General features: G+C 50.9%; 1 protein-coding gene across 4 annotated transcripts in view; it reads left to right on the top strand.

The window, feature by feature from the left end:
- Positions 1 to 534: 534 nt before the first annotated feature.
- MYO7A (myosin VIIA) overlaps positions 535 to 11,200 on the top strand; it is an 82,844-nt gene continuing 72,178 nt past the window's right edge. For 2 of the 4 annotated variants that reach the window (XM_016161576.2, XM_016161577.2), the window contains exon 1: positions 2,733 to 2,796. In XM_016161576.2, coding sequence (XP_016017062.1) covers positions 2,779 to 2,796 — 18 coding nt within the window. In that variant the 5' untranslated portion in view covers positions 2,733 to 2,778. Of the gene's footprint in view, positions 778 to 832; positions 1,138 to 2,732; positions 2,797 to 11,200 lie in introns of those variants that run through there. The other 2 variants (XM_016161573.2, XM_016161574.2) reach the window with 2 other exon arrangements.

Below are 11,200 nucleotides of genomic sequence, written 5' to 3'. Positions count from 1 at the left end.
GTGGGGCAGTGGTGAAGTGACGAGCTTTGAGCTTCAGGTGGGGACACATCTGAGGGGAGCCCTCAGGGAGTGGTCTAGGCACGGGTGGTGTGCGTGCAGGAAGGGTGGACAAAGGACTGGAAAGTGGGGGGTCTTGCAGCTCCCTGCCTGGTTCTTGCCTCTCGGAGTCTTCGACAGCCATTTATGGAGGAGAAAACAGGCTTGGCAGAGGGGAGGCTGGGGCCAAGACTCAGCAAATCAGTGACCAAGCCAGGATCAGGACAAGGTTCCCAGCCAGGTGCTGAGAGAGCAGGTGTTATCACTGTAAGTGACAGGAGGCAGATGAGTCTGGGGAGGGTGGCCCCAGCCTGGGTCCCATGCTGGTCACAGCACAGCTGCGAGAGATCCTGGTGCCCCGCCTCCCGCTGGTGGCCAGTGCTCTGCATAGAGCCCTGGGCAGCACAACCCATCCCCCACACTGATGTCATGGCACCCAGACCTGGAGGCCCCTCCGACTCCGCCTCCTAGGGGAAGGCTCTGGAGTGGGGAAGAGAGGGCAGCAGTGCAGGCTGGACAGCCAACCTGGGCAGGAAGGAAAGGGAGAGACAGGGAGGGAGAAAGAGAATCACACAGTGAAAAACTGAAAGACCCAGAGAGACCCCCGAGCAAGTCAGAGGAAGAAGAGTCGAGTGTCTACGGATTGCCCCAGACCCTTGACCCCAGCTTCTAGAGCCCTCCGTGTAGGTGGCTGCTGCTCACAGGCTGGTGGGCCGCTGAGAGTGGGCAGGTAGGACCCAGGTAAGCATGGGCCGCCTGCTGTCGGGCACTGGGAGAAGGGTTTCCTGGACTTCCAGGGGTGACATGGGCTAGGACCACCCTACAGCTTCTGATCCCACAGCCGCTTGCTCCTGGTCTGAGCCTCTTGCCACCTTTGGGGACTCAGCTACAGCAGCCATCAAATGAAACTCCTGAGCCCGGAAAGATGAAGGCTTGTACACTGGAGAAAGGAAAAGCCAAGGGTCATGGTGTCCATGGAATTGTATCTGACCAGGGCTGGAGCTGGGGGTGGCAGAGAAAGAGAGAAAGAGAAAGAGTCTTCTATGTCTCTGTCTCCTTTGGCCTTTCTCCGACACTCTCAATCTTTATCTCTCTCCTCAGGTAAGTCACTTCCTTCCTCTGTGCCTCAAAATTTCCATCTGCAGAATGGGAATATGAACCCTCACCAGCCAGCATTGCTATGGGGACAAAATAAATCAGGCATGGGCTAAAAATATAAATGCAGTTCTGTGTTCCCTGTTGTCAATTTGAAAAGCAGTTAACTCAAACATGGACTAGTTCTCATTCTTAGAAAAAACTGTGATCTTGCAGTTTTCCCCTTATGTGTGGCCCTGAAATTCTATGCCCTTACCACCTCCTTCCTCCTCCCCAAAGCTCTGACTCTTAATGAAAACCCTGGTTCTGCCCCCGGGCTCTTGTGGCTCATGCTGGTACAGGATGCCAGCATGGTGGCCAGGCATCCTGTTCAGACATAGCTCCCTGGGGAGGCTGCCTGCTGGCCCTTGTTGAATTCCCTTCCCTGCCAGGCACCCAGGCTGGGTGCAGGTCTCCAGAAGGACTGTGTGCCTGCTGTGTCCCAGAGCTCCAGGGCAGGGGTCAGGGCTCGGGTGTCAGACAGTGTCATGGGCAGAGGATCAAATGCTCCAATGCCTCTGAATGGGCCTTGTGAATAATTGATGCTCATCCTGGGGGGCAGGAGGAAGGCCAGAGGGGTCTCAGGGAGGGCCCATGGGCTGGGGCTGCCTTGGAGCACTACACTCAGTCCCACAAGTCCTTCCTGAGCCATCTCTGGGCTTAGCCCTGTGCTGTGTGAGGTGATGGCTGAACCCCACACCCTGCCCTGGGTCAGCTCCCAGACTTTGGGGGCAGAGGCAGGAACAGACCCTGATAAGACAGCATAATGCATGTAGTCAGGGCTGGAAAGAGATACATCAGGACTCTTGGCAGCCAGGGGATGGTCAGGAACAGCTTCTGGGAGGAAGTACTATCTGAACTGGGCCGCAAAGCACAAGTGGGAGTTTACTAGCCATAATTTGAGGCAGAGGGGCCAGTGTATGCAGAGGCCAGTGGGTATGAAAAGGGCTGGCATATTCCAGGGCCAGCGAGTGCTGAGGATGGCCCCAGTGCAGGAGTGAAGAAGGAAAAAAGCCCTGAGAGGCAAGACTGGGAAATCCACAGGAGCCACGTAGTGCTGGGTCTTAAAAGCCACACTTAGAGTCCCCATCCTGAGGGCAGTGGGTGTTCTGGAAGGGTTTCAGCGTGTTTAACCCTTAATGCTCCCTTTGGGCCAGGCTACCCCTGCCGCCACGTTCCTGGGGCAGCTCTGAGCTGGGAGACCTGGGACCAAGTCTTGGTCCTGAACTTGCCTGCCCTGCTGTGTGACCTTGGGCGAGTGTTGGTCCCTCTCTGGGCCTCTTTGCCCCTATGTCTTGGGGGAGAGGGGTGAACTTGCTACTTTCTAGGAGTCCTTTGGGAATTTCTGAATGGAATGACCGAAAGAAGAGCTCAACTGCTCTGGGCAATGAAGCTGGTGATGGCAGCTGAGGCTCAGGTCGCACAGGCTGATCTGTGGCCAGAGGGAGTGAAGCCAGGGAGGGCTCTCCAGAGGGAGGAGGGGCTGGGCCTTTGGGAGGAGCCCAGGTGACCTTTGCCCGGTACGGGCACTCAGAGGCTCGACATGGTCTTTCCCCCTGCAGAACCGTGTCTGGCCAAGTGGGAAACAGGAGCATCTGACAAAGGACAATGGTGATTCTTCAGCAGGTGAGTCCTCTCTGCTCCCCATTGGCCTTCGATCTTTCTGTGCCAGGAATAATCCTGCTGGGTGACTCATCCTGCCCCATACCATATTCTCTCATTCATATGCTGGACTGTGGGACGCCCTCCCCAATCCTTTCTTTCAGAAAACTCCTATCTATGCTTCAAAACCCAGCTGTGAAACTTTCCCTGACGGTCCCAGGCCCCGTCTAGAACTGCTCTCTCTCATGTGCCTGCTGGGGCTTCCTTTCTCACTGCACTCACTCCACTGGGTAGAAATTACTTACTGACATACGTCTCTGAATCCCTAAGCATTTCAGACAGTGGAAAAACATGTGCAAAATTCCAAATGCAAGAAAGCCCTTGGGGAAAAGGGATGAGGGCTCTATAACTAACTGGTCTACCGAAGCCAGACCAGGAAGGGCCTTGAGCCTGACTGGGAGCAGTGAGTGGGGGGTGACATGGCCAGAGCTGGAGTCCCGCGGGGTGATATGGAGAAAGCAGAGGTTCTGCCTGGCCGAGTCCTCCAGCCCTCCTTCCTTCCCAGGGTCACAATGGCCCCTGACCCTCAGCCCTTCCCCGTGATCGGTCTGAGGCTCTAATGAGCTCCTGGTCTCCAGAGCCAGGAATGTGGGTCCTGTGCCAGGTTGGCCTGGAACCAGGCCCTGGGGCCGGGGGGTGGGGGGGGGGGTGTGCTGTGGGGGCTCAGCCAGTGTCCTCTGGGACCATCAGAGGCCAGCGGGCAGCCCGCCGTGTGGCTGCGTTTGCGTGTGAATGTGTGTGCCGTGCATGTGAGCAGGCAGGCATCAGCACAGGATTGGGATGAACGGTCTTCCATCCTGGGGCTTGAGAACACTTCTAGAGCCCCTCGGCCCATCGGCCTGAGAGTCTGTTTAAAGGCCCATCAGGGACGGCCAGGACCAATAAGAGAAGGAAAGTTACTGTCGCTGAGAGTTTGCTGCGTGCCAGAGCCTGCCCTGCTAGTGGGGCTGGGCAGGTGGGAGCTTGTGCAGCTCCACAGAGGGAGGGCCTGGGCCAGGCACAGCCCTCCAAGGGTGCTTTCCTCAGGGGGCCTCCGAGGCTGTCCCTCCTCCTCTTACAACCCCTTCTGAATACTGGCCTGCGGGGAGGGGGTGTCTGCAAGCGGACGAGGCTCTGCCTTCTCCTCACACAGAAAGTACATTTCTGTTACTTCTTTGTTCCTCTAACAGTCCCACCTTTGGGGACCTGGCCATCTACACATGTGACGCCTTAGGCAGAGCCCACACACCTGGGCTCCCTTAGGCTCCGCCATTGGTGAGTGGGTAGACTTTGGGGAGTTTCTTCAGCCTTCCTGAACCTCTGTTTCATCATCTGTAAAATGAGGACAAAACCTTCCTTTTCCAGGACAGTTGTAAAGATAAAATGCCACGAAGGATTCAAAGTTCTGCCTCTTTCACCTACCTCTCAGGTCTGCCTTCCTCCTCCCGGGCCGATCTTCCTCCTCCCCTCCTCCTGCCACTCCTTCCTGCCCTCTCACACCTGGTCTTTCCGCCCCAGAGTACTCAGTCTCTCCTTTTCCCAGCTGACTTCTTTTCAGGTCTCACCATGGCCATTGTTCCCTTTGGGAGCCTTCCTGCTCTGCCCACCTTAGAGTCCCAATCACTTCACCTTCTTCCCCTGCTTACCTGGGGCCTCCTGATGAGCCTGGAAATGGGGGACAGACTTCGTCCTGCTCCCCACTGTCTCCTTAGCCCCAGCACCAGCCCACTCAGAGATGGAGCTTTGTGCTGAATGAATGACTGTCATTACACCCTTATTTACTCCGAGGGGCTAGGGTGGACAATGGTATCTACTTCAAAGGGACATTTGAGAATGAAATGTCATAAGGCACAAACACCGATTAGCCCAATGCTAGACACAGTTCACCAAAGGTTAGCTGCCGTGACGAATATTACTAATAAAATCATATTAGTAGTGTTCCTGTGCATGGGAATTCTCCATTCTTTTCTCTCTCACTTTATTCGAGATAAAAGTCTCAGGAAACCTCAAAGGATACGATGGTTTTTTCCAATGTATAGCGTATCCCCATGTGGGACAGACATATCGGTGACAGAGATCCTTGCTCCCTCCCCTTCTGAGCCCCCATGAGGTACCAGACACAGGAGACACCTTCACAAAGATGGACAAAGGATCCAAAACTCTTGGAGAATTTTATTCATTTGTTAAGAGTTCTAATTCTTCAAAAGTAATATGCACATTGGTCCTCTCTATCTATGATCCCTTTTTATCACCATGTGGCTGTGAGGTAGGGATCTCCATGACCATATCACAGGTGAGGAGACTGAAGCCCAGATGGGTTACTTTAGACATAAGCTGGGCAGGTCCGCATGGGATAGGGAGCCATGATGGTGAAGGGAACAGCGGGCAGGGAGAGGAGAGGTCAGACTGCTCCTGCTGGGGGGCATTTGCAGAACTTGTGCTCTTTCCTAGGGGCCCTGTGGTGCTCTGGGCAGACCCATTGTGCTGATGGCTTCAGGAGTGGCGTGGTGGTGCCTGGAGGTTCCTAGTGTGCCCAAAACCACCTCCTGTAGCCATGTTCTCATTCACCCACCCAGCAAAGCAGCACTGAGCCCCGTCTCTGTACCACGCTGAGCACAAAGGATGCAGGGATGAATCTACTTCTCTTGGTCCTAGAGGAGTTACCAGATGAAAGTGAGAGGTGGCTCATTGACACAGCAAGGGTGCCCTGTGACAGCGGGAGCCCTGGTGGTGGAGTGGGGTGGGAGGGAGCCTACGGATGGGAGGAACTTCTGCCCTGCCTGTGGTGGCGAGGGTGGGTGGTGTCAGGGAAGTCTCTGAGACTTTTCCAATAGTCCCTCGGGCAGAGATAGGGGACTGAGGTCTCAGGAAGAGGGACTTGCCCTAGGTTGCAAGGCCAGCTAGTGCTTGCAAGAACCCAGAGATCTGTGGTGTACATGGCCTGCTCCTTTAGGGACCACAGTGAGAGCAGCTGTTCTCTAGTATGACATGATATGATTTCCAGACCCATAGTAGAGCCAGAGTAGAGACTGGAAGTACTTTGCCTGGATTCACAGGTGAAGAGAATTTTTAAGATAAACTTGTGGGCTGTTGATAACAGTTGGAGTGACCCTTTTATTAAAATATGATGACCTTCTTAGTCTCTTGTAACAATTTTTGACTTAAAGTCCATTTTGTCTGATATTAGTAGAGCCGTCCAGCTTTTTTTGGTTATTACTTGCGTGAAATATATTTTTCTATCCTTTCACTTTTGACATATCTGCATCTTTGGATTCAAAGTGAGTCTCCTATAGAGAGCACATAGTTAGATCTTTTTTTTTTTAACCTATTCTGCGAACCTCTATCTTTTAATTGGAGGGTTTAATTCATTTCCATTTAAAGACTTACTTCTGCCATTTTGCTATTTTTAATGTTACATCTTTTTTACCCTCAATTCCTCTAATATTAGGTGCCCTTCTTTTGTATTAGATTTTCCCCAGTGTACTGTTTTGATTTTATATATATATATATGTGTGTGTGTGTGCGTGCGTGTGTATTCCCTCCACGCCCTGCCCCTCCCCCCCCCATTACCCTGGGGTTTGCAATTAACATCTTACATTTATAACAATCCAGTGGGAGTTGATACCAACTTAACTTCAATGGTATATAAAAACTCTGCTCCTATACAGCTCCATCTCTCCCTTTTTATAAGAAATTATATCTTTATATATACACTATGTGCCCATTGACATAGATTTGTAATTGTTGTTTTTGCATTTGTCTTCTAAATCACACAGGGAAAGGGAGGGGGAAGGAGTTACAACCTAAAAATAACAATAATCTGGTTTATATGTACCTATGTAGTTACCTTTACCAAGGCTTTTATTTTATGTATGGCTTTGCATTACTGTCTAGTGTCCTTTAATTTTAGCAGACTACTTTTAGCATTTCTTGTAAGGCAGGTCTACTAGTGACAAACTCTCTTAGCTTTTGTTTACCTGGAAATGTCTTAGTCTCTTTCACATTTGAAAGATGATTTTGCCAGATACAGAATTCTTGTTTGATAGTTTTTTTGTTTTTTGTTTTTCTTTCAGCGCTCTTGCCTTCTGGCCTCCATGATTTCTGATGAGCAATTGGTTATATATTAATCATATTGAAGATTCTTGGTATATAAATGTCATTCTTTCTCACTGCTTTTAAGACTCTCTCTTTGTTTTTTGACAATTTGATTATAATGTGTCTCAGTGTGGATCTTTTTGAGCTTATCCTACTTGAAATTTATTGAGTTTTTGATGTAATACATTCATATCTTTTGTCAAGTTTGGAAAGTTTTTGGCTAGTATTTCTTCAAATAATCTTTCTTCCCCTTTCTCTTCCTTTTATTCTTTTGGGACTCCCATTATGCATATGCAGTCTCACGGGTATCTTAGGCTCTCCCCATTTTTCTGAAATTTTTTTCCTTTCTTCTTCTCAGACCAGACAAACTCAATTAACTTATCTTCATGTTTGCTGATTCTTCCTTCTTCTCTTTCAATCTGATATCAGACCCTTCTAGTGAATTTTTCATATCAGTTATTGTACTTTTTCAACTCCTGAATTTCTATTTGGTCCCTTTATACGATTTCTGTCTCTTTATTGACATTCTCTATTTGGTGAGATGTTGTTCTGGTTTCTTTCAGTTCTTTGAGCATATTTAAAACAACTGATTAAAGTATTTGACTATTAAGTCCAAAGTTTGTGCTTTCTCAGGGAAAGTTTCCATTAATTTCCCCTTTTCTGTGAACAGACCATATTTTCTTGTTTCTTTGCATGCCTCATAATTTTTTGTTGTGAACTGGACATTTTGAATATTATAATGCAACAACTCTGGAAGTCAGATTCTCCCCTCTCCCCAAGGTTTGTTGTTGCTGCTTGTTGTGAGTTGTAGTTTTGTTTAGCGACTTTTCTAAACGATTTTCATGAAGGCTATATTCTTTGTTGTGTGTGTTCACTGCAGTCTCAAGAACATTTAGGGCTGAAACAAAACAAAACTCTAGGTCTTTGCAAATGGGTTCTGCATGTGTGTTGGTGCGTGCTTTCCATGCTCAGTCAGGGAACTCTGCCTTAGCCGTCACTTCCTGTCTGCATGGAGCTTGAAGGTCGGTCGAAGATAAGAACTTAGGGTCTTCTCAGACTTTTTTCTGAACATTTTTCCAACCTTGGGCATGTACATGGTCTTCTAGATTCCCCAGCATATGCAGGAGCTTTTCGAAGCCTTTATTCCCCAAAACATCTCACTCCCCTGCCTTTCCTCCAGGCTTTTTGGAGTGCCTGTCGTTTGTTTCATCTGATTATTTTTCTCCCAGGCAGCAGTGGGTAATTCATTTGCCTTTGGATGTTTTTGACCAATGCCCTCCATAGCTATTTCTCTGCCCTGGGGGAGTTCCATGTTAGGGAAATAAAGGCAAACCCTTTGCCTTATTCCTTCAGGGAACCCCTAGACAGGTTAAAATAACCATAATCCTTTGATAGCAAGGTCTGTTCTGCTCCCTCTGGCCCCAAGAACCCACACCAGGGATGCAGGCTGCCACCTTTGAAATTGCCACCAAGGCACGGGGAAGAGGGTTGGGTAGCTTAAAATACCACAAAGCTCTCCTGTTGGGTTTCAGCACTTTTCTCTTCATTAAATGTTCAATTGTTTACTGTAAACCTTTGAATATTTTCTAGAGTTCTAGTAAAGTAGTTTCTTGTTTGTTTGTTTTTTGGTTTTTTTTTGGTGTTGCTATAGAGTGATAGGTTCTTGGAGTTCCCTGTTCTGCCATCTTCACTGACACTACTCACCGATGACATTTGGCACAGTTATTTTCTAAAAGATTTTTGTCTCAACTTACTGTGTATCCTTGGGTAGGTCCCTTCGTCCCCTCTGAACCTCAATCTCTTCATCTGTAAAATGGGTGGCCAAAATTGGACTGGATGGTGGTACATTGAAGACAGCACCATGGATCTGTGCGAGGCACCAAGGGAGTACAGGGTATCGGGTGAAGCATTCCTGGCAAAGGACATAGGATACGCAAAGGCCCTCTTCTGTCTGGTCAGGGCAGCAGAAGATGAGGCTGGAGCAGTGAGCCCTGGTTCTGGGAGAGGATCTGGTGTGATGCTAATGTGGGTCACAGAGGCATTAGGCTTGCTTCCCAGGCCTGGTACACAGGCCACCTGCAAGGAAAGGGCCTATTTCCAAGCTTCGGCTCAGGGTGGCCTGGGCACAGGGGGTTCAGGGGTTGAGCAGTAGATCTGTGCCTAGCAGAGGAGGCTCTCAACCCTTTACTGGATCTCCCCCAGGGGACCTCTTTCTATCCACTAGACTTGTTTTAACATCTCTTCCTTATTCTTTCTGCTTCTCTGTGCTTTGCTGTTCCCTTTATTGGAAGGCCCTTACGCCTCATGCCTACCTAAAAATTCACAATATCCAGGTTCTGCCCTTAACATGGCTTGCTCAGTTAACCAACATTCATACAGCACTTTCTCTAACAGTCACCAATCTGAGTGAGTTATATACATTAGCCTGTTTAATCCTGTCATTTGATAGATGAGAAAACAAAGGCATATAGAGGGTGAAGTCACACAGTTCGTGAGTGGCCTAGCCTGGATTAAACTTAAGCCATCTGGCTCCAGAGTTCAACCTCATAGTGGCATGCTTTTCTGTCTCTCCAGGGCTAAGGTGTCCCTTATCTAGTAGTGCCTTCCTTATCTGTTTCTGGGTCTGTCCACCCCCAGGCTGGAAGCTCTGAGAACAGTGTTAGCTAAGCTTTAGTCTGAGCCTGTGGAAGTTGATTCAATGGACAGGTGGAAGGATGGCTGGAAGCCCACCAGCAGCGCTTCCCTGTCTGATTCCTGTTCCCATGGACAGCTGTGGGTGGGTGGGCCGAGGCTGGTATGCTTGATCTGGGCTTGACTAGGGGAAGGATCCCTCCTAAGAGCAGGGTCTCTGAAAGGGCACAGGAAGAGGGTGGGAATCACTGCAGTTAGTCCACTTTGTGCTGAGTGGCCAAGCACTGGGTCCTCAAGGCTGGAACGTGTGCTGGAGTGGAAGGAAGCTCAGGTCCAAGGGGACAGCTCTGAGTTCTGAGAGAGGCATCACTGTCTCCTTGGCCACTCCCCCTACTCCCTTCAGCAGTTTGCTTGTTTGTGATGGGAGAAGCGGGCTTTCAGGATTCCAGACAGTGCTGAGGACCAAAAATGGGAACAAGAGGCTTGGGGAGGAGGAAAGAAGGAAGGAAGACAAAGATAAACAGGGAGAAGAGAGAAGATGGGGGTGGGAGGACAGTCACAGGGCCTGGGCATGCCACACCTTCAGGTGGGACAGTGGCCACTGTGGCTGCCTGCCCAGCACAGATGTGAGCCAGGTGCTCAGCACTGTGTGGCCTCCAGGACACACAGGAGTATAGCTGGGCGCCTACTGTGGGGTGAGCTCTGAGACATTAAGGGTTGCTCGATGTACTCAAGAACCAGCAGACTCCCTTCCCCCAGGACTCCGTGCCTCCTCTGGAGGCTGGAGATGATAGACTGGCTGACCTCACAGGCTGGGGTAGGACCAGAGACAGACTTTTCAAGGGCTTTCCGCCCGCCACCCCCTTCCCACCTCCGACAGCCCCATCCAAGATTTTTATCTGCCTTCACTCCTCAGAACCAGCCAGTGAGCTAAAAGATCTTTGAGGAACTTTCCCTTCGGTCTTAAAAGTTCACAGTTTTACTCCATAACATCTTCTCGTTTCTTTTCATAGAAAACATACCGATTTTCTCCAAAAGTGCAGTCAAGGTGAGGTTCCAGGTGTCTAATTTACACTGAGGCCCGCAGCTCGGTCGCCACCTGCTGCGGTCCCAGAGAAGCCCGCGAGGCCCACAATGTTGGAGTGTTGGGGGGTCCCGCCGAAATGGGAGGGGGCCGGGGCGGCGCGGGCACCCCCTCCTCGTTCCAGCCCGCGGGCGTCACCTAAGCCGCCGTTGCCATGGCCCCGCGGCAGATGGCCCGGTTTAGGGTTCCCCGCGGGCCGCGCGCACCAGATTAGGTGAATTAGGGAGCCGGAACTAAGCCGCCGCCAGAGCCACCACCAGACCTTCTGCGCCATGGAGACCCCCGCCCACCTCTCAGACCCCGCGGACCCCGCCACCCCCGCGAACCCTGTGTCCCCCGCTGAGGAACGCGCCAGCGCCAAGCAGCCGGGCAAGTGGGCGCTGGTGCGCAGCCTGAACCAGGCGTTGAAGACCTACGCGGTCATGCCGGTGAGGCGCGGGCCGGGAAGGGGAGGGCGCGCCCTGGGGACTGCGCCCAGGCCTCAGTTTTTCCGCAAAGGCCTCTACTCTGGAGCCTTCTTGGGGACCTGGGCACCCTTGGGAGCTGGAGCCTGAGCCTGAGCTGGAGGAGAAGCTGCAA

The sequence above is a fragment of the Rousettus aegyptiacus genome, unplaced genomic scaffold, assembly GCF_014176215.1.
Source record: "Rousettus aegyptiacus isolate mRouAeg1 unplaced genomic scaffold, mRouAeg1.p scaffold_m13_p_5, whole genome shotgun sequence".
NCBI lineage: Eukaryota > Metazoa > Chordata > Mammalia > Chiroptera > Pteropodidae > Rousettus > Rousettus aegyptiacus.
Note: the sequence above shows the minus strand (reverse complement) of the source record. Positions and strands in the feature narration are given on the sequence as shown.